The 26364-nt window shown below is 47.6% G+C and overlaps 12 protein-coding genes across 12 annotated transcripts; 5 read left to right on the plus strand and 7 right to left on the minus strand.

Annotated features, from left to right (window-relative positions):
• The first annotated feature begins 56 nt into the window (after nt 1-56).
• Nucleotides 57-3782, plus strand: BT62DRAFT_928318 (uncharacterized protein). Its single transcript, XM_043185483.1, has 10 exons — nt 57-488; nt 544-614; nt 670-811; nt 868-1624; nt 1688-1796; nt 1852-2002; nt 2054-2355; nt 2406-2631; nt 2689-3236; nt 3286-3782. The coding sequence occupies exons 1-10, from the start codon at nt 207-209 to the stop codon at nt 3434-3436; spliced, it is 2739 nt and encodes a 912-aa protein (XP_043043097.1). The 5' UTR covers nt 57-206; the 3' UTR covers nt 3437-3782.
• Nucleotides 3604-5057, minus strand: BT62DRAFT_985171 (uncharacterized protein). Its single transcript, XM_043189919.1, has 3 exons — nt 4998-5057; nt 4853-4949; nt 3604-4804 (listed from the first exon to the last, which is right to left on the minus strand). Exons 1-3 carry the CDS (start codon nt 5041-5043, stop codon nt 3817-3819), a joined length of 1131 nt encoding a protein of 376 aa, XP_043043098.1. The 5' UTR covers nt 5044-5057; the 3' UTR covers nt 3604-3816.
• Nucleotides 5058-5543: 486 nt separating this feature from the next.
• Nucleotides 5544-9811, plus strand: BT62DRAFT_886241 (ribonuclease III; the record flags this gene model as incomplete). Its single annotated transcript, XM_043182872.1, has 14 exons — nt 5544-5913; nt 5972-6072; nt 6123-6223; nt 6279-7503; nt 7559-7727; nt 7786-7828; nt 7879-8057; nt 8105-8502; nt 8551-8799; nt 8854-8932; nt 8981-9045; nt 9098-9304; nt 9358-9622; nt 9645-9811. The coding sequence occupies 14 exons, from the start codon at nt 5544-5546 to the stop codon at nt 9809-9811; spliced, it is 3618 nt and encodes a 1205-aa protein (XP_043043099.1).
• A 100-nt stretch (nt 9812-9911) lies between these two features.
• Nucleotides 9912-12158, minus strand: BT62DRAFT_978847 (cytochrome P450; the record flags this gene model as incomplete). The annotated part of the gene is made up of 13 exons (XM_043189382.1): nt 9912-10137; nt 10193-10297; nt 10345-10710; nt 10765-10831; nt 10888-11108; nt 11163-11235; nt 11288-11393; nt 11441-11490; nt 11541-11588; nt 11639-11716; nt 11764-11821; nt 11876-11973; nt 12029-12158. The coding sequence occupies 13 exons, from the start codon at nt 12156-12158 to the stop codon at nt 9912-9914; spliced, it is 1626 nt and encodes a 541-aa protein (XP_043043100.1).
• Nucleotides 12159-12594: 436 nt separating this feature from the next.
• Nucleotides 12595-15415, minus strand: BT62DRAFT_886933 (histone deacetylase clr3; the record flags this gene model as incomplete). Its single annotated transcript, XM_043182897.1, has 18 exons — nt 12595-12698; nt 12747-12828; nt 12882-12988; nt 13040-13119; nt 13174-13238; nt 13291-13349; nt 13396-13438; nt 13490-13556; nt 13603-13650; nt 13703-13814; nt 13864-13893; nt 13941-14130; nt 14189-14316; nt 14364-14476; nt 14529-14667; nt 14717-14730; nt 14782-15076; nt 15133-15415. 18 exons carry the CDS (start codon nt 15413-15415, stop codon nt 12595-12597), a joined length of 1959 nt encoding a protein of 652 aa, XP_043043101.1.
• A 216-nt stretch (nt 15416-15631) lies between these two features.
• BT62DRAFT_928324 (eukaryotic translation initiation factor 2 subunit alpha) lies at nt 15632-17112 on the plus strand. Its single transcript, XM_043185484.1, has 6 exons — nt 15632-15763; nt 15875-16007; nt 16058-16412; nt 16461-16728; nt 16777-16866; nt 16914-17112. Exons 1-6 carry the CDS (start codon nt 15743-15745, stop codon nt 17016-17018), a joined length of 972 nt encoding a protein of 323 aa, XP_043043102.1. The 5' UTR covers nt 15632-15742; the 3' UTR covers nt 17019-17112.
• On the minus strand, nt 17074-18275 carry BT62DRAFT_978850 (uncharacterized protein; the record flags this gene model as incomplete). Its single annotated transcript, XM_043189383.1, has 5 exons — nt 17074-17182; nt 17236-17331; nt 17384-17886; nt 17945-18118; nt 18168-18275. The coding sequence occupies 5 exons, from the start codon at nt 18273-18275 to the stop codon at nt 17074-17076; spliced, it is 990 nt and encodes a 329-aa protein (XP_043043103.1).
• A 509-nt stretch (nt 18276-18784) lies between these two features.
• On the plus strand, nt 18785-20559 carry BT62DRAFT_944056 (DHH phosphoesterase). The gene is made up of 2 exons (XM_043187903.1): nt 18785-19166; nt 19221-20559. The coding sequence occupies exons 1-2, from the start codon at nt 18962-18964 to the stop codon at nt 20309-20311; spliced, it is 1296 nt and encodes a 431-aa protein (XP_043043104.1). The 5' UTR covers nt 18785-18961; the 3' UTR covers nt 20312-20559.
• Nucleotides 20560-20925: 366 nt separating this feature from the next.
• BT62DRAFT_595957 (uncharacterized protein) lies at nt 20926-21425 on the plus strand. Its single transcript, XM_043181540.1, has 3 exons — nt 20926-21129; nt 21190-21223; nt 21271-21425. The coding sequence occupies exons 1-3, from the start codon at nt 20970-20972 to the stop codon at nt 21299-21301; spliced, it is 225 nt and encodes a 74-aa protein (XP_043043105.1). The 5' UTR covers nt 20926-20969; the 3' UTR covers nt 21302-21425.
• On the minus strand, nt 21373-22426 carry BT62DRAFT_886090 (enoyl-CoA hydratase; the record flags this gene model as incomplete). The annotated part of the gene is made up of 6 exons (XM_043182867.1): nt 21373-21422; nt 21481-21564; nt 21616-21946; nt 22000-22091; nt 22139-22174; nt 22228-22426. 6 exons carry the CDS (start codon nt 22424-22426, stop codon nt 21373-21375), a joined length of 792 nt encoding a protein of 263 aa, XP_043043106.1.
• A 218-nt stretch (nt 22427-22644) lies between these two features.
• BT62DRAFT_1001893 (uncharacterized protein) lies at nt 22645-23159 on the minus strand (the record flags this gene model as incomplete). The annotated part of the gene is made up of 3 exons (XM_043176786.1): nt 22645-22698; nt 22754-22899; nt 22952-23159. 3 exons carry the CDS (start codon nt 23157-23159, stop codon nt 22645-22647), a joined length of 408 nt encoding a protein of 135 aa, XP_043043107.1.
• A 712-nt stretch (nt 23160-23871) lies between these two features.
• On the minus strand, nt 23872-26250 carry BT62DRAFT_1048886 (DUF21-domain-containing protein; the record flags this gene model as incomplete). Its single annotated transcript, XM_043178509.1, has 7 exons — nt 23872-24492; nt 24540-25244; nt 25291-25409; nt 25461-25539; nt 25590-25686; nt 25741-25914; nt 25961-26250. 7 exons carry the CDS (start codon nt 26248-26250, stop codon nt 23872-23874), a joined length of 2085 nt encoding a protein of 694 aa, XP_043043108.1.
• Nucleotides 26251-26364: the final 114 nt, after the last annotated feature.

Raw genomic sequence — 26364 nt, forward strand, 5'->3', positions numbered from 1 at the left:
AGAAACGAAGGAAATGAAGGCAAGAAGGCAATAATTTGTCGCTGCTTGCCACCCCTGGACCAGGACCCTTCTACCCCGGGACTATCCCACCGGTCTGGCCTTTTTCTTCATTCCCTCCTCAACCTTACCTGGTCGTCCCCCGTCCTGTTAACTTGACGGCGGCGTCCACCAATGCCCTGTTTCCGGTATTATTCACAGCAAACACGATGTCCGTGATGGCTGGATCCCATGCACCAGCGATGCCCACCATTTCACTTGAATCTTTTCCTAGACGAGCGCCATCCTCGTCGCTGCCGAGCGCGGTCATCTCTCGTCAAGCCTCGACGTCGTCTGCTAAAGGGAAAGCCTCCGAGCGAGCAAATGGTGCCACCACCCCTCAATCGCCCACCTTTAAAAGTACGCGACAGTCTAGAAGTAGTACCCCGGCACAGGATGGTGAAGATACGACTTGGGGTTCCAATTTCTGGGTGACGCTCGTTGATCCTCAGGTATATCTGTCGCAGAACTCTGTTCGGATGCCTCCCTGATGTCAGTGATCACTAGACACAATCCTCATTCTATGCATGTCCCGCGACCGGTCAAGTCAGTTGGGACGCGCCTGTTGGCAATTTCGTGTGCGCAGCTATATCATTCAGTCACCATCCTCGCGTAACGGTGTTTCTCCTTCAGATTGCCACCAAGCGCGGAGGGTGAATGGTGGGAGTTAAGTGATGAGAGTCGCGGAGGCTTGTCCTACTATTATCAGACGAAAACCGGAGAAACAGTATGGGAGAGACCACCAGGTTTCGTAATCCCTCTGGGAATCATTCAGGCAAGTCATTTTTGACGCTATCAATATACCTTAGTGGGTGGCTGAAACCCTGACAGAATTCGGCTCTGGGGCGGCGCTTGTCCCATCGTCTCTCCAAATCTATGGCCTACGACTCGGCATTACAGTCCCAAAGGCTATCACCAGAAAAACCGACCTACAGACGTTCCAATTCTTACGCAAACGTCCAGGACGACATACCGACTCGAAAATCTAGCCATTCAGTTACCTCGGGCAAAACCTCGGCTGTTGCGAAAACCAAAAGTTCCCCTGCACGACGTTCATTTTCTAACGACCAATACCATAACACTAATACTCTGAACGGCTCCAATCGTCTGCATACCCTTGCCCAGCATTTACCCCCCATACCCGCGTCTCCTTATACCTCAGAAGCGAGTTTATCCTCCCCAAAGCTCAAGACTTTGACACCCTCCAGCAGTAGTCCCAAACTCAAGGATGACGCATTGAGACGTTCGTCTAATAATTCCACTCCAGAGTCATCCGTTCGAGCGAGATCAAAATCATCATCATATGTTTCCCACCGTCCCCAACTTCCACAGAGCCTCACCGCTGCCGTGGAAATGCTTAGTTCTACTTCTGAAAGTAGCCATACGTCAAATCAACTTTCTTCTCAGACCGGTACCAGTAGCGTACAGGCGTCGCCTACAACACTTGACATCTCTGCAGCTGAACAATCTGGGAAGCGAGGAGCGCCAAGCCGACCGATCCCGCCGCCACCAGGGGATTTGAAGACTGGACGAAGCCCGCCCGTGAGGATAAATGGCAAGGAAATCAGCGCTCCCGTTCTAAATACAGGTCAGAATGTCCTGGTAATCGGCGACTGTCGCCGCGAAACTGATTTTGATTTTTGATATGCAGTCGCCACATTGGAAATGAGTCCGGTGAAGAATCGAGCGACACGCAAACCTATCCTTATCCAACCTCGCGTTGTATCGTTTGAAGCCCCAACGGCGACTCTAAGTTCTGGGTACGGTATTAGTTATGTTTTGGTGTACAAAATACTAGTGTTGAACGATACGTAGGAAAAGTTATCCAGTTCTTCCCCACGACCTGGCCTCCGACATCCTACAATTTGCCGAATCTGATTATGCGAAACAGTATTTTTCCACCCATCGCACAGGATTCATCTTTCGACGGCGAATTCCCGTTGCGCAGATGATGTCTTGGCAGAAGGTGATTCGAACTTTTATGCTGAGTACCGACGCTCATTTCTCCGCTTTTCAGGCTCCCTTAGCTTCTCCGTTGCTAGCCTTGAACCGTACCTTAAGTAGGGATGCGGTCAAGGTATTCAAAATTATACAGCATATTATGGGTGACAGGGAAGGAAAACCTATGGGTGTCCGTGTGCATTCCGATGGTCTTTCGACCGTTTCGTCAAGTAATACATCTTCCGCATCTCTGGCTTCGAATGCAGCAAGTATTTTAGAGGAGGAGAGATGGATTTTGAGCGAGGGCCTGAGTCATGGGGAACTTCGTGACGAAATATACTGTCAACTGATGAAGCAGTTAAGTGGCAATCCTAATACGTATGTAGCTTCTTCCACTGGGGTCAGTACCTGACGCTTCATCCTCGTAGGGAGAGTGTATTCAAGGGCTGGCAACTGATGTGCGTCCTTCTGATAACTTTTCCACCCTCGAAAAACATAGAAACATACGTTCGGGGATTCATGCAACAGCACCTGTCCAAGCAGGAAGGACGTGTAGACATCATGGCCAAGTATTGTCTGCGACGGTTGTCTTTCATTTCGAGGAAAGGACCCCGAAGCAAACCACCAAGTACAGCGGAAATTGAGATAGCCTCTGTGCGTAGAAAATGTCTGCCTTTCCCGTTCTTTCTTCGTCTCTGACGTTGCACATAGGATGCCGCATTTAATCCGTCCACATTCGGCGAATCGCTAGATGCCATCATACGTTTACAAGAGCGCAATTACCCTCATCAAAAAGTGCCCATCATTCTTCCGTTTCTTGCAGACGGCATTTTGGCCCTTGGGGGTACGAAGTCAGAAGGCATTTTCCGAGTACCTGGAGATGGTGACGCTGTCTCTGAGCTCAAGCTACGTATCGATAGAGGGTACTACACGCTAGACGGTGTGGATGATCCTCACGTTCTCGCGTCTCTTATGAAATCGTGGCTTCGAGAGCTTTGTGATCCTCTCGTTCCCGAGGAGATGTACAACGAGTGCATATCGAGTTCCAAGGATCCCGAGGCGTGTATCCATATCGTAGAACGTCTACCGACCATCAATCGACGCGTTGTTCTCTTTGTCATTAGCTTCCTTCAACTGTTCTTGGACGACAGAACACAGTCCTTGACTAAGATGACGCCTGCTAATCTTGCGCTGGTGATGGCGCCGAATCTCCTCCGCTGCAACTCGGATTCAATGTCTATCGTGTACACCAATACACAGTTTGTCTTCGCTTTCAGCTAGTTCATCGTGTTACTGATTCGTTTTCAGGTACGAGCAGATATTCGTGTACAATCTATTGCTCTACCTCAAGTGTGGCGAAGTAGACATGGATTACATTCCTGCACATGGACTCGGTGCAGTTCCAGCAGTATCTAGATCTCGATCGTCGAAATCGCGAACCCGACGTAATCGATACTGAATTCAGTTAGAGATGTATTTCCTTTACATTCGTTTTTTGATTTGCTTTTTGATTTCCATTACGAACGGTTCTCTATATTAACGGTGAATTTAAATAAAACTCCTTTGTTGCTTCCCTTTCTTATTGTTGTTCATTCCTCACTGTAAATGTAGCATTTATTCCACTTTCATATTTTTACTTCTACAGGGAACCATACGTGGGCATTTATACCCCAACATAACAGATCATGCACGGGATCTCAATAAATGTACGAGTATATATATCTTTCACCGTTAGAAGAAGTGACCATGAAGGTGTATATGCTTCTAATGGAGTAACATAAATGGGTTTCTTACTTTTGTAACTAGGAAAGGGACTGAAGCAGAATAAACGAAATGTTATCATGGCAGTTTACCTGCTGGGTCATCCCATTTATCGAATCCCCACTGATCATTGACATCATCAACCATGGAAGAGGACTTCCATTCGTCCCACTTTGGCTCTTTTTCGACCTTCGACCTCTTTTTCTTTGCAGCGGTAAGGTCCTCAATCTTGTTCAACAGATTCCATGACTCGGTACTGTCCCCCAGCGGATCCTCCTCCATCCAAAGGCTTTTTTCACCGACGTCACGCCGCACCTCTTCTACCAACTTACGCGTACGAGCATCTATCCCGACACCGTTGACAGTCATTTCTTGCAGGGCGTCATGGAACCCTTTGAGATCGCGGAAACACCGCCACTTAGTCTTGAGGAGTTCATTGTAAGCCTTTGTCGTGCATCCAAATACGTATGAGATTATGGAGAGGTTTCGAGTGTAGTCGAAAATGGATAGAGCAAGGTGAGGATCACTGTATTTGTCGCGAAAAGTCTGCATGAGGAGAGCAATGAGTTCGGGATACGCTGGAGATTGGAGCCTCGGAACTTCTTTGATATCTGGGTTTTCCATGGCCAGCCGAGATGCTGCTTCACGCCGGGCTGAATCCTCAAACACCTCCCTCAAGGCCCAGTCAAGAAGTTGCTGATCTGTGTCGCACATGTCCATCTCCTCTTTTTTCCGGTCCAGAAGATTGTCTTCTTCTGTGGTCCATTTTATCTTCTTTGAGTGTCGTCGAAGCTTGCTGAAGAGACCCCCAAGATCGTCACGTTGAAGATCGACATCACGCTGCTTTCGCGACTGTTCAGAAACAGCATCGAATATCATGTTGAACATGTCGTTAAAAGCGCTGATTTCCCGGTTAGTCATCGCCTGCCTCCGACCGCGTCTAGGACCCGACTGCGATACTACCGGGGGGGTGTCCGCAATGCCCTTGAAAACGTGGTCCCAAGACGACTGCGATTGTGAAAACATGGATTGGAGAGGTCTAATGTTGGATGCTCGGCCTTGCTCACTATAGATATCTGTTAGAACAAATTTGGAGGCCAGGGATTCTACATGCCTATCGCTCAGCCGTGTAGTAGAAAATTTTCTCCATGATGCGATATATTGGAAACCTCGGCAACGAGGATTTGAGCACACCGTTAGTGTTGACGGGGCTGAATAGATATGAGTATACCATTGATTAGAAACGGATAAGCTCTAACCTGGCCATAGAGCCTTGTGTAATGATTTGGACTGATAGCGTAACATTGTGGTACAGTCGGAAAGTGCTTTGAAGGCAAGCTCGGAAGTTACCGACGTCTCTTATCCTCCTTCTCCACCTCCCTCTTCTCGTCTCGTATATGCTCAAAATTTGGAAGGGTAAATGGAGAGCTCAAGACCAGGAAGAGGGAGAAATCCAGTCTGCTTCTGAGCGCGACAGCGACCAGCAGCTTGCGTTGGGTGACGCTAATGTGCCGTTCGACTTGGACGACTCCGAGTCAGCCATAGCGTCACCCTCACAAAGTCTACTGGACCCTGTTCCGTCGTCTGCTGCTCTTCCTTCATCTGAGTCCGAAAGACCTCATAAACGCAGGAAGACACAAAATGGGCAGGATACTGGACGGGGATTGCGTGCCATCACCGTAACGAAAAGAGGTTCAGTATATCAGCATTTCCTTCATTGCGACTAATGAAGTCTACCTATAGTGGACTCTTGCGGACCTAGAGAAACAATCGTGCTATACGACAGGCCATTTCCATCGATCATGATGCAGAAGACTATACTAGATGAAGTCGCCTATTTAGACTCATCCAAACGCGTTTTGGCGCAACACCTTGAGGCATCGAGACGAGTTGTGGAGGAACTTGGTCCATGTGCGTCCGATCTGGTGTGGCGACGTGCGTTGGGAGATATAGAGACCAGCTTGTCGACATGGGACGAGCATGACGACGACGATGCTGCGCCCGAGATAGCCCTGAAAGTTTCCGTCCGTGATATCGTCAAGAACTGGACGTTTGCTATGCCCAATCTAGATATCGGCTCCCGAGGCTTCAACGTCACCCCCAAGTTCTTGCGACTCGTACAGATACTCAAGGCGTGTGACCCACTTGACATGCGCTTCCGTGGTTTAGTTTTCGGTGAATTATCCTTTCTTCCTCTTTTCTGTTATAAACAAACAACTTACTTCCTTGCTAGTCTCTAGCAAGGCCATTGCTTGGGGCATTATTGACTTGCTAAAGGCAACGGGGGAGTTCCGATGCCAGTCATTATATGGTGATGAGGCGCCTGCGGTCCAGGTAATGATTCTAAATTTCAATTCGTCCTTTATATAACGTTCATCTTCTAGCGAGACCTTTTCCATTCCTTTAAGAATGGCACTTGCAATCTGATTATCGCAGTACAGTCGACGGAGGATCTAGACATACCTAAAGCTTCCATCGTCATCCGGTAAGTCAAGACAGACGACTCATAATCACCTATTGACGCTATTATCAATAAATAGATTTAGTTTATCGCGTGACTACTTATCACATGCATACAGTTACTCTCGAGCCCCCAGTTTCGACAGTCATCTTGTGTTCATGGCTGAACGTGAAAATAACGTTCATCGACATGTTCTATCCTCCCTCGCGCGTACCGACAAAAGCGTCTTGTCTTGGGTGACCCAAACCTCTGAGACTTCGTTCCCACCTTTAACCCTGTCAGATATGATGGCTGTACTCAGTCTTGATGAAGGGATCGACGCCGAAGACATCAATCAACCGTGTATCACTGATGCCACTACCGGCTGCGAAATTCGAGTACAAAATGCTACTGCTGTTATTTATCGCTTGGGTGCTCATCTTCTGGAACTAAAACCAGATCGAGATGGGGGAAATCCTCGACTTGAATATGTTTCTGCTCAGCCATTTTACACTTGTCAAGTGCATTTGCCCGGAATGCCCGGCGAGCTGTCTTGTATCAGTGGGCCACAATCCACGTCACAGGCGTTCGCCAGGCGTCAGGCGTGCTTCGTGGCCTGTGCTAGACTGGCTGAAGCTGGTCTTCTTCCACATCAGTTTTTCCCATTTCCAGAAAACAGACGTTTGTGGAAGCCCAAGGATCTCCCACCTGCTACCGACGCCAAAGTGGCGGGAACGCGTTTCTACCCGGGGAGCGCACCGCGCTTTTGGCAGTCTTTCTGTTATTCTCCGACGAACATATTGTACCCTACAGTCATCTGTGGAGATCGCCTTCAGAGGGAAGCTCAACATGCGCCTCTATTATTCTTGACATACCGTCCTTTACCTGATATTCCAAGCATCAAGCTGTTCTTTCTTGGTATACCGATCGTCGTTCCGCTGCGACGGACTGCCTCTTTGTTCGTGAATGACGAACAGGTGCAACTTCTTCATGCATATACCATCAGATACTTTCGAACAATTCTTAACAAACCATATACTTGTGAATCGGGGAAGATGGCCTATTTTGTCGCTCCTCTCCAGTCAAATTTCTGCTCTCCAGAACTTGATCCATCCCAGCCTTTTGATTTACCTGACATTAGCACCAGCTTATCCTGGGATGCTATAAAATTGGCTTCTGGCGGTCGATGGGTTCCCTTGCAGTATGGAGCTGCGGACGTGGTAGAGCCAGATGTGCAGGACGCTGCTATTCAAGGCCATATGGAGTTCATCCGTCGTTACGAAGTTGTGAAGGTCAGACGTGATCTGACCCCAAAAAGTATCCATGTAAGTCATCGCTATGAGTGTCTAAAATTCTATACATGACTCCCTTCATTTGTAGCCGAACGACAATTCAACAACTATCCTTGAGTTTGTTCGGTCAAAATACGAAAGCCTCCCGGATCTGAAGGACGAGAATCAATGTATCCTTGAGGTTGTGAAAATCGACCCTTGGCTGCAATACGCTAGTCCTTCGTCTAGACCCCAGAGTACTAAGTCTGATTCTTTATGTAAGTATCAAATATCTTCTCTCTCCTTATCGCATCGTTCACCCTATCGGCTTTTCAGATATGATACCGGAACTGTATGCCAAGTGCACGGTTCCGTTAAGGTGATTGGTCTTTCAAAGTTTCAGTAGTATCGACACCTAACATAAGCAAGTGCCATTCGCACGGGATTTCTCCTCCCGTCAATCATGGAAAACATCAATCATATCTTGCTCGTCAAAGAGCTGAATGCAAACATTTTTGGTTTTTCCGTGGCCGAGGACCTACTCCGCATGGCTATCACCGCGCCATCAGTGGGCCTTGTTTATGATTATGAGCGCCTAGAACTTTTAGGTGAGATGATGTTGCGTAAAAGAAAATCTATGACTGACTGCTGCAAGGTGACTCGTTCTTGAAATGTGTCTCGTCTCTATATGTTTTCGTAACGGAACCAGACAGAAGCGAAGGCAACCTGCATGCATCAAGAAGAGAGCTCATCAGCAACAACTCTTTACTTCACCAAGCCGTTCGCGTCGGGCTGCCTTCCTTTATTCAAACGAAACCGTTCAGCATCAAATCCTGGTGTCCACCAAATTTTACCAGGGACTCGAACAGCAATACTACCATCGGCCAGGTCCAGGAATCTACTACACAATCCGCACCTAAGCAGCCGGTGGCAACCCCCAGCCAAACTACAAGTACGCCCAGTACGAGCACAACAAAAGGCCGCTCTAGGAAAAGGAAGAAGAAAACTCGGACTTGGTGGACCGGCGATTCCAACAAATGCCTTGGGGACAAGGTACGATAATAAACATTTTCTCTATTCGCTCTGCCTGATAGGGTTTAGACTGTTGCTGATGTTGTCGAGTCTATCATCGGCGCTGCCTACCTCACAGGCGGCAAAGATGTAGCACTTCGTGTTACAAAGGACCTGGGCATATCTCTTCCGAGGGTTGAACAGTGGTCAGATTTTGGTCGTACAGCCATGGCTCCTTCCTCCAAAGTCACTGCAAAACTTAAACCCGGAACTCTCCAAGCCATCGAAAGTGCACTGGGGTGCAAGTTTAAACGGCCGTACTTGCTGGCACAGGCCTTGGTTCGTTGACTTACACTGATTCCTCAACTTCGACTCATATTCTCAACTGAGTAGACACACATTACTCATCAAGGCTTTCAGGCTTCTTGTTATGAAAGGTTCGAATTTGTCGGAGATGCAGTACTCGACTTCTGTATGTTATCCTGATTTTCGCTGACCATTGAACTTAAGTTGAGTACAGTGGTTGTCCGGCATATCTTCAGTCGTAACCAAGGACTCTCGCCTGGTGCGCTGACATTGCTGAAGGTATGCTTGTAACTAGCTGTTTCCTGTTGCCGTTCTGAAGATCGTCCTCAAGGGTGCGATGGTGTCAAATCGCGCATTAGCTGCTCTTTGCGTGTGCTCCAACTTACATCAACATCTCTTGTTCCGGTCAGCGGAGCTTGCTCTGAGCATCAGCAACTATGAAAAAGAAGTGAAGCGTAAACAAAATGAGGAATACGCTGCTGCACAAAAGGAGGGCCGGGCATCGGGACAGTTCTGGTTTGATATTGACGCTCCAAAGGTTAGCCTTGATGATTTTGCTTTCATGCGCCATTTAAAATGATAGGGAAACAGCCTCTGTCGGACGTTGTAGAATCCATAATGGGAGCGATGTGCATATCGGATGACTTCCTGCCAGATGGTGTAGAGGCCATTTTTATGAATCTTGTCCAGCCGTTTTACGACAAGCATATCACGCTTCAAACACTGTCCCATCATCCGACCAAGGTTCTTTTAGAACTCCTTCAAGCTAGCGGATGTCAAGATTTCGAGATCTGCAAAGAAGAAGATAATGGTAGCATTCGATGCAGCGGTAAGGTCACTCTTCTATGTCTAATCAGTTAGCTTGATATATCATACAGTACTCGTCCATGGTATTGTGTTGGCTAGTGCTTCTGAGGCCAATCCTACCAGTGCCGCCCGTCTCGCTTCACTGTGGGCTTTGGACGCACTGGAAGGAGATCTTCATTTCTTAGCTCGGACGTGTGATTGTAGGACAGAGGACAATGCGAAGAGTCACCTAGATTAGAAGCTTTGATTAATCATAAGAAATCATTCTGTTTTCTGTCGGTTCATGACGGAGAATATGATTATTTGCTTGGTTAAAGGATCACTTATATTCCTCCTCTCTAGTCTCTTGGAGCGGTGCTTACCCGAAGAGGAAGATTTTCACCCTTTTCCACTTCACCTTCGAGAGTAGGTATCATAACTAAACAGGCTTCTCGGCGAAGGCGTTGGAGGTCCTCTGTGGGTGACAACACGAAGTTGTTAATGATTGCGATCAACAGGGCCTGGACTTCATAGATCGCAAAACGCCAGCCCACGCATGTTCTGACGCCTCCCGCGAAAGTCAGTCTGGAAAATCTGATGTTACCACAAGCACCAGTAATTTGGTGTGATAATTTCTCACAGATTTCCATAAACCCCCACACTGGGTCCCTTCCGATGTTTCTCTGACTGAAACCATCGCTCCGGATTAAAGGTATCTGCATCGTTTCCCCATATGTCTTTGTTTCTAGGACGAGATTGAGTAGTCTGGTCGTGATTTAGAGATGACGATACCTATTGTATCCGGCAATAGACGCAAATACTTTCATTCCTTTAGGAACCGGAAGTTTGTCTATAAGTTCGCCCGAAATGGTAAGAATGGGTTTTGAGAGTGGAAGAATGTCATCGTGAGCAGCCTGTCGGTAATTGTGATATAACGCTGGGTGAAGTCGCATAGCCTCTTTCATCACGGCACCAGTATAGGTCATGCTTTCGAAGTCCTTTGAGGTAAACTCGGAGTCTCCTCGGACGTGAACAGCGTGTTCGACGGCACGAATTTCGTTACGAAGCTTGTCTTGCACATCCGGGTGTCGAGCAAGCTCCAGGAGAATCCAAAGGGTGCTGGTGGCACTCGTTTCGTGTCCAGCGAGCAGCAAAGTTCTACGCCAGAGATGGATACATTATCAGAAGTAGCATACAGGTGAATCAACGTACCGCATTTGAGCTAGCATCTCCTCGTGGTCCAAAGCAGTCGCTGCGTTCTCTGAAGCATTGGCTTTCACTTGACGCATGTGAAATGTAAGCTCCATGTACTACCGGGACATAATGGAGACTCACCAAGCAAACTCAGAACGTCCTTGCTTCCTTTTCCTTGCAGGAGCTCAGATGACTTCATGTCTATCAGAGCCTGTGTCAACTCCTCGGCGAGCTTTGCAGTGTATCGGGCGTGCGCCATCGGCCTGCTATTAGAGTATTTGGCTCTCAACTGTAGAGCCCAGACAGGCAGTGCTGTTTGCAAGAAAATGCTCCTTTTGGACGGTGAACCAAGAGTGTCGTTCCTATGAAAACGCAGATTCAATACACCGATTGACTGCTCCTTGAGATCTTCCTACATAAGACCAAAGTATGCCTTCATCAACTCGTTGTCTCTTTGGGCTAAGGCACCAAATTGATAGTCAAACGCAGCTGTGATCATCGTGAGGGCATATCCTAGACGGTAGATACTTCTGTCTCGTACCTTCTCCGAGAGAGTCCATGGTAGCGCGAGACAGCCAAGTCGCGACATTCATTTCAACACTTTGATTCGGTGATCCAGCAAGAATATCGGCCCATTTTGCGACCAGCTGGTCAAAGACATTAGCGACTCAGTCATTTTAAGGCACAGGGTTACCTCAGAGCCAGTACGTTGGAAGATAGGTATGAACGACTTGCATTCCGGTGCTTTCAAACCGGTCATTCGAGCGTTATTCATGTACGTCGTTACTGCGTACCACCAAACCCGGGAAGCATCACTTTCCTCTGCCGTTTATGAATGTCTCCTGATAGTGACGGTCGAAATCGATGGATTGTACAGCGGAAGCTAACGTACCGTCGGCCCATAACAGTCCACGGCCCATTAATACACGGCTGATCTCAGTTCTTTGAGGCCATTTCGAGAAGCCATAGCCTAGAAGACGATAACAGACATCCAGTCAAAGTGCCAATAAGACAAACCTGATGTGTGGAAAATATACTGGAGCGCCTTGGGATCAGATATCAAAAGCCGGTCTTCCTATTTGTCCCGTAAAACCGGGGTCAAAAAAAATTGCAATAATGCGATACGTACACCGAAGGTTCCTTTGACACGCACTACATCCCCATACTGACGTTGCCATTTGAAGTCAGGCTCCCCCGCCTGGCTTTGGAATATCTCAACAAGATGACCTATGTAAGGACATTGTTGTAGTCGTCTGGTATCATAGCAGCAAAAAGCACCCACCAAGTACGAAAGATTCAGGCGGCGGGCCTGGAATATGAGAAACAGAGATGCGTGTAAAACGCCGATAAAGAGACAACACAGCAAATAAAATGACAAGTCCAAGGCCTATAATATTCAATGGATTCTTCATCCGTGTCGCAATGCGTTAAGAACGGTAACAAGAAGCGAGAGGGTGCTCACAGCAGGTTCGAGAAGAGCAAGAAGATTGCAGTTCAACATTTCGCACAGAGGGAAAAGAGGGAAGGATTTAGATTCTCCCTCAATAACGGCCGCCTTTTTGTAGCATTGAAAGCTTTCTAAGACGCTCATATGACAAGGGGGCTCCCTCAATGGGTGATCCGGTGATCGATTCCGGCGAAGAGGATAACCGTCCAACAGAAGCATGAGGCCCGGCTTCGTAAGGAAAGCTATCGTGATATTATCGCGTGTACGTTCTTCCAAACAGTCCAACCATATCGATATACACACGTTGTCTGCGTTACCCCACAATACCCCTGGTCTCTGTGAATGCGGGGTGAAGGTTCCCGATCAAAAATCAAATTCCGGACAATTACATCTAAGTCTTATCATGAGGTATCCATGTACTGGTCCCAGGCCCTTAGCTGTGCTTGTATGAAAATCTCAATACTTGGGAGGGCATCAGTAAGGAGCTTTATTGCCCGAGTTTCATCTAGAAGACAGTAAATTCGTGCGATGAAGCATAGATGAATCAACTCACTTATCGGTACAACGTTGCCATGGCGTTTCTTCGTTTTTGCCGCGAGCACTTGGTGGTTCACGGGAACAGCAACAAATGAGTGCTGGAAAACGTATCCCGGTCATAACTGCTTCATTTAAGGTGCGGATGACTGACCTTCAGGTACCATGGTATAATTTCATCGGGATGAGTCGGTACCAATGGAACATTTAGATGTCCTACGACTTGCACGATACCTTTTACTTTCGTGCTCACGCTACTCCCTTCGACATGGATCAACTTGAAGAAAGCAAACGAACAGTAATCACACCAACATCTTTGTTGAAGCAGGTCGATCATTGGCTGACAGCCCGGTCCGTGCCCGATAAGAATGACTCGCTGGGCATTTGAAAGCCTGGAGAATTTCCGTGAAACCGAATCAGAAGAGAAGCGGCAGATAGATACTGACTGTACATAGTTATCCCAGAGATATATGATGAGTTCTTTGGCGAGAACCTGTGCTGATTTTGACTTCTGTAAGATAAATGAGCGGCAAATATAATAATTATTTGAACATGCGCAAGACCTTCATTGGAGCTATAAGAGGCTTGGGATACAGATTTACGTCAAGCAAACAGTGTCCTGCTCGAAGGGGTGAAATGCAAACAAGATCGAATGTTAACACCCTCACCTGCGGCTTTTACCCACGAAATTAGCTCTTTCGAGAAATCAACCTATTCAATTCAGTATTCAGCATAACATCAAGATAATCAATCATACCATACCAAGTAAGACCGCTCTAGGTCTAAATTGCACGTAGCAAAATTCTCGAGCTCGGCTTGAAGATCGCCGCTGAACCTATGTCAGATGCATACTTCGCAAAGATTGCTTCACGCACAAGTCATGCATAAAGAACACCACCGTCGGGTTGTCTAGTATGTCTGGTCTATGGTGGAAGCACTTGGCAGTGGAAGCAGCTACAGGAGGTTGAATCTCACGTGCACATTATTTGCATTCCAAATCGCTCTTCCATTTCTTCATTTACTAAGGGAACATTCATCATGTGGTGATTGTTTGACAAGTAATTTTGTCGATGCGATTTCAGTATTTCTATACAAGATAAGAGAGAAAATCAGATAACATGTGCGGGAAGGCCTACCAGGGATAGAAAATGTGCTGATTTGGACGTCTGCGATTCGTTAGAACGAAACGAGTATAAAGGATTAAAAATATCACCTTCACGCGGTTCACATGCTTTGGGGTTGACATTTCTCCAATATTTGCTCTGCTCTTTAGCCACAAGCCAGACGGCCTCAGCCGCTTGCTCGCTGGCAGTCATAGGAGGAAGCTCGTCGGGCGGCTCTCCGACTATAACCTTAGTCACTGCCAATGCTGAACGGGCCCCTGCCTCGACATTATACCCTCCCTTTAGAGCGAACGTGATCATCAGTAGAGTCTATAGCTATCACCAAGTTGCACACTACCTCAAGAGCGACCACTAAACGACCACCAGCAAGCCCTGAGAGCATATATGTCATATGAGCATATCCAGCAGGAGTTATGCAACACTGTCCCAAAGGATCTCCTTGTGCTGCGTCGAAACCGGCAGAGACTAACAAGCCATCAAGACGGGGTGACGCATATTCACATATGACTTACTGATAACTAGCTGGGGCGCAAATTCCATAGCAATGGGCATGACAATATGTTGAAAGGCATGGATATATTCCGCATCGCCCATGCCTTCGCCTGGCCACGGTATATTCACCGAGCTAGAGACCTCACGGTATGAAATGAGACGGTAAAGGCAATAAATAAACTTACAATCCCAGGCCAGGTCCTTCCCCGCACGATTGAATGCCACCAAATGGACCGCATGGATAAAATCCTCCGTTGTCATATCTATGCAACGAGACATACAGAACAGTGGGATCATCGTTAAATGCACGCTGGGTACCATTTCCTGGAAGAAAACGATCAAGACGAAATAAATGAGAGTAATAACTCAATACCATGATGCACATCCCTAAGGATATGATTAAAGATAAGTATACTACCTCATTGGAATAAAATTTACCAGTCCAAAACCATTACCCGCTTTATAGTAGTTTGTTGCTGTACACTTTTGATAGCAACAGCAACATTATTGAAAAAGCAGAAACCCATATGCTTAGTCGGTTCTGCGTGATGTCCTGGTGGCCGGACGATGGCGAAACACTTTTTAATTTCTGATAGATCACTGGCAACGGCGAGACAGGCCTCTATTACACCGCCACAGCTCAGCAGGGCGGCCCGTGTAGTTCCTTGCATGACATAGAGAGACAGCGAGTCATAATATGAGTGAGTTTCTTGTATTTTCTCGTCGGTGAGCTCTAGAAAACGAAAAATGTCATTGATATTCCATACGCCATTGACAAAACGAAAGTACCCCGCAGAGCCTGTACGCGGACCCAGTGGTCTTCGCTATGAACAAGCAACACTTCATTTTTATGCGCAGGCCGGATAGGTATGCGCTTCATCTTGAGGGTACATCCAGCAGCAGTTATGGTTTCCCAGATGCGGGTGATGCGTGCCGGCTGTTCAAAGTGATCTTCAAGGAGTGGGCGATGGCAGGTCATTTCAGAGGAGTAGATGACTGCGACATGTGGCCGAACGACGTCGTCCAGTGGAGCAGAAGTAGCACGAACAGCATTGCCGTTGGTTTTATCCATCGGTGAAGGAAGTTAAAAGAAAATTCATCGGAAGTCGGGCCGATGACTTTCAAATCTAACAATAACAAACTGTTTCCAAAATCCTTGCCGCGAGTCACATCTTCCGATATCCACTTCCCTCGCCGTAACAAAGCATTACGACCTGCCGCTTCTTTTCAGCTTTTGGCTCTATACTTTGGTGGCAAAACTTCAGCGCGAAATATTCTTTTGTTAAGAACATCCACTCCCTGACGGCGTTACTTCTTAGACGACATCATGCGGTACTATGAACAAAAATATCCGGAGGTGGACGAGCTGGTGATGGTGCAAGTGAGGCAGATCGCAGAGATGGGCGCCTATGTCAAGCTGGTGTGCCGTGCTTTTCTGCTTCAGATATCAGAAAAGTCCTAATCTAGTCACGATGTCTGTTCCCGTCCATGATTTTCTCGACATTTCAATTGGAATGCGTTGTGTGTCTAGTTGGAGTATGATAACACGGAAGGGATGATCCTCCTCTCAGAATTGTCGCGGAGACGTATCCGTTCTGTTCAAAAGCTTATTCGTGTGGGGAGGAATGAAGTCGTTGTCGTGCTGAGGGTCGATAAGGAAAAAGGCCCGCCTCTTCCTGTGTTTATATTCCGCTTTGCCTCATCCTTTCTATAGGTTACATTGATTTATCAAAACGTCGTGTATCCTCAGAAGACATCATAAAGTGCGAAGAGAGGTACATGAAATCAAAAACTGTCGCCTCGATCCTGAGGCATGTGGCGTCAAAAATTGCAAGTGTTGATGGCGACGTGGGGACTGAAGCCGCTGTGAACAAGGCTGCAAACCCGGAAGAAGGAGATGCTGATGCTGGGGAGGAGCCAAAGATCAGCAAGCGAGGTAAAAGGGATGGTGGTGTAGGGATCGGTGGACCAGGGGAGGAAGAACGGCTGGAGAAACTATACGAGACTATTGCTTGGCCCTTGGGGAAAGTATTTGGTCATCCCTACGATGCATTCAAGCTCGCTTTGACGTGAGTTCCCAATGTATTGAACCCTCCCATTGATTCACGTGTATACAGTGAGCCAGCGACACTTTCCAATGCGCTACCCAATCCAGTCTCGCAAAGCACGTTATCTGTTCTCATGTCGACAATTGCCCGACGACTAACGCCGCAACCGATCAAATTGCGAGCCGACATCGAGTTGACATGCTATACCCCGCAAGGAATCGATGCTATCAAAAAGGCGCTCAGGATGGGTGAAAAAGAGAGTACAGAGCAAGTGCCCATCAAAGCCAAATTGGTTGCGCCACCATTGTATGTGTTGAGCACAAGTGCGGGTGACAAGGTTCGTATGACAAGTCACATGCCCTCCGCTATTGATATTTCTTTTCAGTATGCTGCGGTGGACAGGCTTGAGCGAGCAATCGAGAGCATCCAACACACCATTGAAGAACAAGGAGGTACTCTGGTCGTCAAAATGAAGGTCAGTCATTTTTTGAGTATCCGTCCAGATTTTGACTACTTTTTCAGCCGAAAGCTGTTTCGGAGACTGATGAGCACGACTTGGCGCAACTCATGGCCAAGGCTGGACAAGAGAATGCAGAGGTTTCCGGTGATGAGGATGATGAAGAGTGAAGAAAATGTATATTGTGTTGCTACCGCTGTATCGTTGCAATCTTACCTTATATTATCATCGCCCAGCCTGAGCCTGTGCCAATTGCTCATCCCACCACCTACTATCGGTTTCCGTTCGAGTGTTCACGCTCGCAGTACCATCTCCCCTGTTCAGCCATATCCACCTACAGTGATGAGAGTCAGCAGGATTACCAACAAAAAAATCGATAGCACTTACTTATATCGCAACGCAGTAGTGACCATGGGGCCGAACCTAGCACCGGAGTTATGATTCTCCTCGAATAACCAAATGTCGTCCTTGTCCTGGCAGTTACTGTGAGGATCAACGTTAAGAGTGAGAGAGAAGAGATTAGAAAGCAAAATACAAGTGCAATATGCCGGGACTCATGAGTGTATGCTCCTCGCCGCTTCCCTCCAACGCGAGCTGCCGTCCCAACTGATCTTCCTCCGACATATCTTCCTCAAGCTCATCTCCAAATGAGCCTAAAGAAATGCCTAGCTGTTGCCGGCAGGTGCTGACATCCCATCGCAGCGATAGGTGCCTAAACATCGTCGGTCTATACAACCATATAACGTGAAATATTCCCTGGTCAGCAAAGAATGGGTTGTAAGGATCAAAGGACACTGTTTCATCGGCTACGGGGCTGGGTATTCCGTCACTTATTCCACGGGCGAATGGCAACACGGCTAGAGACGAATGCTGGGTATCTGGGAGGAGGGTTGAAGGCATGAACATTGCGGAAGGATTACGCATTAGGGTGAAGTTCATAAGCATGATGCAGCTACAAATTTGTCCTGGATGAGAGGTGGGGCCTAGAGTGGGAAATGACATGAGCGTATAGGGTTCAAATTTGTTGAAGTTGTTCCACTGAAAAGTGCTTATTAGTTTAGAGGGAGTGTAGTAAGACTGGATTATGTATACGCACGAGCTCTAGAGGGTCTACAATGAATATCATATCTGTGTCCATGAATATGGTTTTATCAACGTCCACAAGCAACTCGTGCATGAAAATCTTGCTTAGGACGTTCCATTGCTCTCCTATGCCGGCACGATGGCCTCGGTCGCGGACGCGTTCTGCAGTGATCGGATAGTAGGTCACCTAATGGAGGGGGTTAACATACGAGCATAGGGGACGCTGAGATCCTAACTTCAATCGTATATGCTGGTCTTGGGAGCAACGCAAACTTCTTCGCCATGTAGGCGATATTATCTTCGGTACATATGAGATGAAAATGCAGTGGTCGGCTTGTGTGCATGATTGCGGACTTTATTGCGATACTTCCTTCATGCGCGACATTCTCGCCCATGAGAACGAGGGTGATCGCAATGGGCTCAAGCTGCGCTAGAGGGGGAAAGGAGATGGGAGAGGCCTTTTGTGGGGCCGATTTAGTCGGGGAGAAAGAGACCAATGAAATGGTGTCAATGGAAAGTTGAGACCATTTGATAAAGGAGAGTATGAGAACAAGGGAAATGGCGGAGAGGATATAGATCTTGTAAGGAATGGACATGGGAAAGGGAGAGAAGCGCAGGCATAGATATGATATCGCCCAAAGCGCTTGTTTCAAGAACCTGGTACCTGTGTAAATATTAATATTATAAAGAATTAGCTTGGCAGCACAAACCGGGCGAGATCAGGATCTTATTTTTAAGATTACTAGCGGTTAACGCGCAGTCTGGTAAATGACTAGTAAATAACGTGTTGAACAACCAAACTGGTGCTCAAACTGTATCATATTTTGGCTTTTTCGTTTTTAACCTGTACATATATAGGCCCCTTTGCGTCAAAAAATTAGATCAAAGGCGGGAGTAACACATACCAGAAACTTCTGAAGGACGCAAGACAGGAAATTTAGATGACAGGTCCCGTACATGTCACACCACTCAACCACCCCGATCTTCAAATTCCTCTTTCATCCGATCCTGGCGCTCTCTGCAACCCCCAATGTCCAGCCATATTCGTCGTCTCTCTCTTGCTTGGAAGCTCTCTAAGCCAGCTCAGCCAGAGCCAGTTACAAGCACGGAGACGACTTCTGAGAACGCCTTACAGCACTTCTTGGAACGCACCAAGCGTCATTACTTGTCTGATATCGAGGAGTCGCGGGAAAATGCCAACGAGTGGCTCATGGTAATGGGAAACGAGGCAGGGGGTACGTATGTCTGCGTCTCTTGTTCACCGAGGTCGTCTGACGGTGTCGTTGAAGATTTAGACAGTATCGCGAGCTCAGTAGGCTTTGCGTGGCTCAGCTCTCTGTCCAACACTACCGTTCCATACATACAGATCAACAAGGAGGACCTCGCCTTGCGTGCAGAAAATTTGTACGCGTTGCAGCTCGCTGGTATTGATAATCCTCAGGAACAGCTGCTACTCGCCAACAACCTCGCGTCATATACACCCTTCCCCTCTGCGCGATTCGGTCTTGTCGACCACAATCGCCTTGGCTCTTTATTCGTTTCTGATGCTGCACGTGTAGAAGCCGTCATCGACCACCACGAAGACGAGCACTTGTACTTGGATATCGCTGACCCCAGAATTGTCGCTCCCGCAGGCAGCTGTTCTTCCCATGTCGCCAACCTTTGTCCGTTCAACCTCCCTCGAGAAATCGCTACCCTTCTGCTATGTGCCATTCTCATTGATACGAACGGTCTGAAGCCCAGTGGAAAGGCCGTTCAGGCGGATCGTGATGCTGTTCTTCGCCTCCTTCCATCAGCGCGTCTGGAGCTCCCATCTTCGTTCTCTTCCGCTAGCACAGATGGCCTTCATGATATCCCATCCATTATATCCTTGAGCTCCGTACTTGCCACAAAAAAGGCCGACGTGTCTCATTTGAGTGCTCGAGACCTACTTCGGAGAGACTATAAGGAATATACATATACCCTTCAATGGCATCCCGACAAGCCCACTGTGAAAGTTGGTCTTTCGACGGTACCGTTACGGCTCAAGGATTGGGGGAGCAAAGGAAAACTGTTTTGCGAGGGAGTGGGGTATATGCAGGCCCGGGGGCTGCAGGTCCTGGGTGTTTTGACGACGTTTAAAAAAACCAAGAAAAATGGAAAAGAGAAGACAAAACATTGCAGAGAGATGGCATGGATCGTTTTGTCAGACACAGGTTTAGACAAAAGACTGTGGCAGGGCTTGGAGGAGGACCAAGAGATCAGGGTCGAGAGACACAAGTTTAAGACGGGGAAGGTGGTGGGGGAGGCGAACGTCAAGGTGTATAAGCAAGGAAACGCAGGTGCAACTCGAAAGACCACAGCACCGCTGCTGAAACGCATTCTTGAATCACCTTCATGACTACTTTAATTCATGATCTCTGCTCTGATGGCGAGACGTGAAAATAAATTCCTAAGTACAAACCAATTCATGTCTCCTACACCACTACAGGCGATGGATAGATAACTAGAAGCGTTTAAACATCTGAGTCTGCTGCAGCTCTTCGATTTTTTACAAATCATCCCGGGATACCTAAGTCTTTGCACCGCTATCAGGTCGTTCCAATTCTGCACTTCGAAGATGCACGGCAATACCTTCCAAGTCTCGTTGTTGGTCACATCTATCCGTTTTTTTTTACGAGGGAACGTTGGTCTCTTGATACATATCATTTGTTGGGTGGTACCATCGCCGTACGGCTGGAGTCTCGCTGGCGCTTCCTATCCTTGGACATAGATTCACTGACCATACCAATAGGTTGACTACTATGAGAGTATGTTTTGGATGCGTCAGTGGAAATTCGTAGAGAACGTAAGACACGGTATTGCGATAGTGGTCAAGAAGGTGGGTTAAGTTTGTGATATTGTTTGCAAATTTGTGTTGGCACCTCATATTTTGCTGGTTGCTTTGTTCGTGCTATAATGTGCGCCTGAAGGAGAAAAACTCAGAATCGGGCCGCCTGAAATCACGCGGCAAATATCGGGTTTCGGCATATACACGTCAAACTTGTTCGTTCACGTCTATGGAAACCGACCAGCCTCTTCCGTATAAAGACTGTCTTTCTTGCCGTATAATAGGAGCAGGAACTCTTACAGGCGTCGGGGGTTATGCCTTGATGCAGTCAAGGGCTACAGCGCTTGGGACACCAGGACAAAAACGAATTATGGCTGGCCTTGGTGTTGGTATGGACCTCTGGCATCTCAATATCATGCAATATATTTACTCTTCTTCTTCTAATAAAGTTTTCATCATTGCTGGAATTACCAGATGGTTCAAGTGCGTGGTCTTCAGTATTGAGCATATGTCTTTAATTGATTTTGCAGAAATCCACTCGAGCCATCGATTAAACACTGAGGAAGCAGGTGGAGCCGTTGTTTTTATACTATGATACAGGGATCCTACACGCGAACGCATTGCAACGATCCTTACGAGTTAGTGAACTGGGCCTTGCGCTTCTCTGCGAAGGCAGTCATACCTGTGTACACCATTGTAAGCAGTTGACTTTCTGGAATGGTGAAAACATGAAGACGAACCTTCTTTCTGATCTTTTGTAGCAAATAAGCCATGGAATATCCTTCTCTCAAACCTCAGCCCCTCCGCAAGGTTCAATTCATAAGCTGACGCGTGCCGTTAGTTCATCGACACATGAGAATGAAGAGAAAACATACCAGCGTTGACAACTTCTTTCGCAGCTTGCACGGCGATTTTCCCCTTGCTCGAAATTTCCTTTGCTACTGCAACAGCCTCCTTTACAACTTCTCCTTCGCCCTCACCAACAACACGACTGACCATACCCCACTTCTCCGCCTCTTGCGCTGTGAATGTGCGTCCAGTCAGGATCAGCTCCATTGCACGAGACTTTCCGATAGCATTTGTAAGACGCTGGCTTCCGCCGCCACCGGGGATGACACCAAGGTTGATTTCAGGCTGACCGAATTTGGCTGTGGGAGATGCAAGGATGATGTCGCACATCAACGCGAGCTCGCATCCACCGCCTAGCTGTAAGGATGGGGTCAATGCAATGATGCATGCTCAAGAGCATGAAGACATACAGCGTATCCACTGACAGCCGCAATGATTGGTTTGCGGGTCTTAGTAAGATCTTGCCAGCTCTCCAGAAAGTTGTTTTTGTACACGTCGGCGTCTAAGGGCACGTTGGTATGGAGCAATATGTAATGATCGAGTACATACACTCTTTATCCTTCATTTCTCTGATGTCTGCGCCAGCTAGGGAACGAAAATGGTCAATGCCGGAATCACACGAATGTGGGGTAACGCACCGGCGAAAGCCCTCTCTGACCCGGTCAAGACAATGGCGCCCACAGAGTCGTCATTATCAGCCTCAACAACGGCCTTGTTCAGCTCGACGAACAGAGGTGAGCAGAGCGCATTGAGAACTTTTGGGCGGTTCAAGGTGATGAGGGTTACGCCTGGTTCTGGCCTGGAGGTGAGGATGAATTCGTATTGAGAAGAAGACATGAGTCTGATGCTGCCTAGAACGGTGGCTCTCGTGGTAGTGGAGGCGAATGATCTGAGAGTAGTATGAAAGATGGTGGTTGATAAAAGACGGGACATGAAGGTATGAATGTAATGATGTGAACGACTGGGTAATCAGAAATGACCGGCAATGATATAGTCTACTTCCGGTCCGATCTGTACATACATCAGCCGTACGGTATCATCGTATGTACATACTATCATGGCAAAGTCGCAGGAATGAACGGTACAATAACCAGTTTCTCAGGATCCCACTAGTAACCAGCACATCAGCATATTCCCTTCAAAGTTCCTGAAACGAGAACTTACGACGCCCGACGTGTAGTAAATATCAGATTCCACCAGTTTCTTGGCATCCGCCAACGTCTCGGCCTCGAGTATCAAACAGGAACCTATAGCTGCCAACTTTCCCGGCTCGGGTTCTACCTCTGGGTCGACCATCAACCCTCCATCCTCTACAGGATGTGTAAATCATTGACCACATCAGTAGGAGCCATGCGTTCTTACTCAAGGTCCCATTTTTGAGGAAAACATGTATCCTTTCTAGGTGCTGCGGCCTCACTTGGAACCGACGAGCAAGAATGCCTTCTTCTGTTTTGTCGGGCGCAAACACTAGAAATCTCCGAGCTCTCGGAACCGTGGAAGATACTGATCTGTGCGTAGCGTTAAGAAAAAGGGACCTTGGCGTCCGACGCAGGATAGTCGTTCCAATCATGATGATGGCGGAAATTTAAAATATCCAGATGATCTGATGCAAGTTTATGCCGAAGCTTCTACATGGCCCCGGTGGTATATTGCAGCAATTCGGACAGGCAGACGTGCACCAAAGTGTGGATCCCACTGCTAGGTAGTCCTCCGCGAGTGTTCGTCACAGCTCCGATGATCATACAAGACGCTAGTGCCAGCTTCCCGACTCGGAATCAAGTTGCGACTCTCGGTCGACCATCATGTTCTTGATTATTGACTTCATCACGGAAAGGTCATCCGCTCTTGTAGGACTTGTGAACCCTTACATGCGGAATCTAGTAACATCGGCATTGACAAATATAGAAGTGCACCGCAGCATGGGTACAGAAGAACAAAGAGTGCTAGTGAAATTAAGACACTCTCCTTCTCTTACCTTTTTTCCCTCCCCTTCTTTTTTGAGCTATCTTTATATTTTGTCTTGAATAATACGTAGCAGTCGTTCATCTGAAAACTTTGGCTCTATGCTCTTCGTTTCCTGCGCTTACATCCAATCAGAATCGATATTCTCAAGAAAAGAGTAAGTAAAAAATACTACATATTCGCACCAAGTGGACTGTCCTGGCGCATTCCACAGTCGCTGTGATGCCGGAAAACTGATGTAAAAAGAAAACCCTTGCTTACGTTCCGAAGGTAGCCGACAGAACGTTCCGCCAGATCCAACAAGCCAAGTCCCTTCAATGTTATTCATCATCCACGTCGGTATCCCCACTACAATCTGACAACTCCACATTCGTCTCACTGTTGTTTAGTACAATGTTTCCTCCTCCCGCTGCATTACCACCACTCGGCCCCGAATTTGAATTGTTGATCGGGGAGCTCTTGAATTTGCCCTTGCTGAACCTAGCCGACAAATTACTCCCCTCACGCGCTATCCTACGTTTCCTATCCAATAATATAGCTTCCAGTGCGGCGGCCGACTGTTTCTCCTGATCCATATGTGAAGGCGCCGTAACTACCAACACCGGTGCAGCAAGAGTATCTTTCTCTTTCTCCAAAGCCGCTTCTTCTGTGACCGGTTTAGAATTAGGATTATGATCACGCGGCGGCGCACTCCTGGATCTCAGGAAGGAGAGGCCTTTCACTGATGCTAATGATTTGTTCGCTGCGACCGGAATTGGCTGTGCGAGAGGAATTGGAGCCGCTGGTTCTGCAGGAGATGGGCTTTGATGTATGTATGGCTCTCCATGTGCACCTTCAGGATCAAACTCGTCATAGATCTCTTCTCCAATGAGTTCTTCAAGTACGTCTTCAAGCGTAATAATTCCTAGGGGCATAATAGCAGGGTCGAAGCCTTTGAGGAACTGAACAATTTTTAATAGGATCAAGCATCCGAAGGGAAAGCGCGTACCTCTTCCGCTCGTTCTTTGGCAAGAACAGCATCAGCTGGCATAGTCTGCTCTAACGCGAGCATACTAGTCAATCCCTTTCTGCCCTCTAGATTTCCCAACTCAACGTCCTCATCTACGTTCTTGCGCTTCTTTCTGCCTCCTCGTTCCTTCTTCCCTGCTTCTCCTGCTGCAAAGTCCTTCTCCCACACTCCATCCCCCTTTAAGGTATTTCCTTTCGATGTTTCACCGGCTCCACCGTGATTATCGACTTCCTCGCCACTCTCTTCGCTGCTGTCTCCCATCCCAACTCTCTCCAAAAACCGTCGTGTTAAGCCTCTCTTTCCTGTGACGGCTTTCTTCACACTCTGAGCTTTTTCCACACTGAATCGGCTCACAATGGCAATATGCGATCGGCCTTCTTGAAACTTGTCTAGAATGCCTAACAAAGATTCGTTATTGGGTACGAACATGACGCGGTTCAGCTGAAGCGTCCGTAAAGGTATGCACTCTTTCGGGTCAAGCAAAACGCATTGCTTTACAAGGAGGATACCGATGATCTTCTTGACTCTCTGTGACTTGCCCTCAGGAGAGGCAGCTGGAGGAAGGTCTACTTGTTCATACACGGGCACACGGCTGTGCCCAGTTTCTACGATTTTTGTCAGAAGGTCGTAGTCTAACTGGGCATCGATAGAGAGCATAAAAACGTCAGATATGGGTGTCATAGCCTAAAGAAGATGAGTATATTCCTGGAAATGACTTGTGGAACGTTACCTGTTTCACATCTTTTTCCTGTAGGTCGAGAGTGGCCCCGATAATTGTCACAGTATCAGATTTAAGGTCTCCACCGTGATGGGACTGGGAGGCGTGCATGGCAATAAGTTCTTTCAATTCTAGAATTATGTGGGTCAGCCGAATTTCTGCTGAGGTAACGGGCGACATACCGACTCTACGGTAGATAATACCGTGATTGGAACCAAGGATCCAGTCAAGGAGCTTGGCTACAGGCCAGGCAACGATGCCCTGTGGGCAACGAGTGAGGATGGTTTATCGACAACAAACATCAGACACACCATGACATAAATCAGACACTTGGTCAATCCGGCGCCTTTGGCGCCGAGATAGAGACCATAACGAGTGAAAAGGGACTGGGGAATGATTTCGGAGAAGCTATTGTATGGGTTGTAATTGAATTTGCGCGCAGTTGATTAGCTTGTAACTCACATGACTATGAGCACTGTACTGACAGCGACGCTCTGTACCCCACCCCCCAGCACGGGATCGGCAATGACTGGCAAAGATTCATTGACAATCATGTTTGCCAGAAGCAGCGTGACGAGCAGTAAATGGCCATTCTTGCGAATGGGCTTTATCTGGTTAGCGTATTCGCGTTGTTCCCTATACAACCTTAGTGTGAGAATAAGTGGCAAGGACGAGCACTAACGGAGTGCCACTGATACTAAGCACGTTTAACTGTGTCTGGTCAAGACTCATGTACCCCAGGGTCAATCCGGCAAAGAGACCTGATAGAAGGACGAGAACTGGAATGAGCACAGCAAAGACGACATATTTGGGCTGATGCGGGTTGAAGCCGTCGGAATCAGAGCGTTTTGGGAAATTATTAGGGCTACTCGGAGGAGTGAAACGCAAAAGGTGCAAGGAATGCGACGCAAGCGAAAAGAGCGTGTATACGAGCCTCGACGTCGTTGGTGAAGACAAGGGAGTTGGTGCCATGCAAGTTTGAGCTCAAGCTGCTTACTGCGCACGATCGCATGACTTGCCCGTCCTCGTAATCACCGCCACGTCAGCACAAAAACAGCGCGTATAATTTCTTAACAACATATAATA

The sequence above is a fragment of the Guyanagaster necrorhizus genome, assembly GCF_019112545.1.
Source record: "Guyanagaster necrorhizus MCA 3950 unplaced genomic scaffold BT62scaffold_5, whole genome shotgun sequence".
In the NCBI taxonomy this organism is placed as follows: Eukaryota; Fungi; Basidiomycota; class Agaricomycetes; order Agaricales; family Physalacriaceae; genus Guyanagaster; species Guyanagaster necrorhizus.

What these genes read in the sequence shown, in the direction of transcription:
- BT62DRAFT_944056 (XM_043187903.1), top strand. Translation starts at nt 18,962, where the DNA reads ATGTCCAGCCATATTCGTCGTCTCTCTCTTGCTTGGAAGCTCTCTAAG. An exon ending in AATGGGAAACGAGGCAGGGG is followed by an intron (nt 19,167 to 19,220) that starts GTACGTATGTCT and finishes GTGTCGTTGAAG; the next exon opens with ATTTAGACAGTATCGCGAGC.
- BT62DRAFT_928324 (XM_043185484.1), top strand. Translation starts at nt 15,743, where the DNA reads ATGGGCGCCTATGTCAAGCTG. An exon ending in TGGGCGCCTATGTCAAGCTG is followed by an intron (nt 15,764 to 15,874) that starts GTGTGCCGTGCT and finishes TTGTGTGTCTAG; the next exon opens with TTGGAGTATGATAACACGGA. An exon ending in GCACAAGTGCGGGTGACAAG is followed by an intron (nt 16,729 to 16,776) that starts GTTCGTATGACA and finishes ATTTCTTTTCAG; the next exon opens with TATGCTGCGGTGGACAGGCT.
- BT62DRAFT_928318 (XM_043185483.1), top strand. Translation starts at nt 207, where the DNA reads ATGTCCGTGATGGCTGGATCCCATGCACCAGCGATGCCCACCATTTCA. An exon ending in TTAAGTGGCAATCCTAATAC is followed by an intron (nt 2,356 to 2,405) that starts GTATGTAGCTTC and finishes TCATCCTCGTAG; the next exon opens with GGAGAGTGTATTCAAGGGCT. An exon ending in ATCGTGTACACCAATACACA is followed by an intron (nt 3,237 to 3,285) that starts GTTTGTCTTCGC and finishes ATTCGTTTTCAG; the next exon opens with GTACGAGCAGATATTCGTGT.
- BT62DRAFT_985171 (XM_043189919.1), bottom strand. Translation starts at nt 5,043, where the DNA reads ATGTTACGCTATCAGTCCAAATCATTACACAAGGCTCTATGGCCAG. An exon ending in ACACAAGGCTCTATGGCCAG is followed by an intron (nt 4,950 to 4,997) that starts GTTAGAGCTTAT and finishes ATATCTATTCAG; the next exon opens with CCCCGTCAACACTAACGGTG. An exon ending in ACTACACGGCTGAGCGATAG is followed by an intron (nt 4,805 to 4,852) that starts GCATGTAGAATC and finishes AGATATCTATAG; the next exon opens with TGAGCAAGGCCGAGCATCCA.
- BT62DRAFT_595957 (XM_043181540.1), top strand. Translation starts at nt 20,970, where the DNA reads ATGGAAACCGACCAGCCTCTTCCGTATAAAGACTGTCTTTCTTGCCGT. An exon ending in TATGGCTGGCCTTGGTGTTG is followed by an intron (nt 21,130 to 21,189) that starts GTATGGACCTCT and finishes CTTCTAATAAAG; the next exon opens with TTTTCATCATTGCTGGAATT. An exon ending in GGAATTACCAGATGGTTCAA is followed by an intron (nt 21,224 to 21,270) that starts GTGCGTGGTCTT and finishes TTGATTTTGCAG; the next exon opens with AAATCCACTCGAGCCATCGA.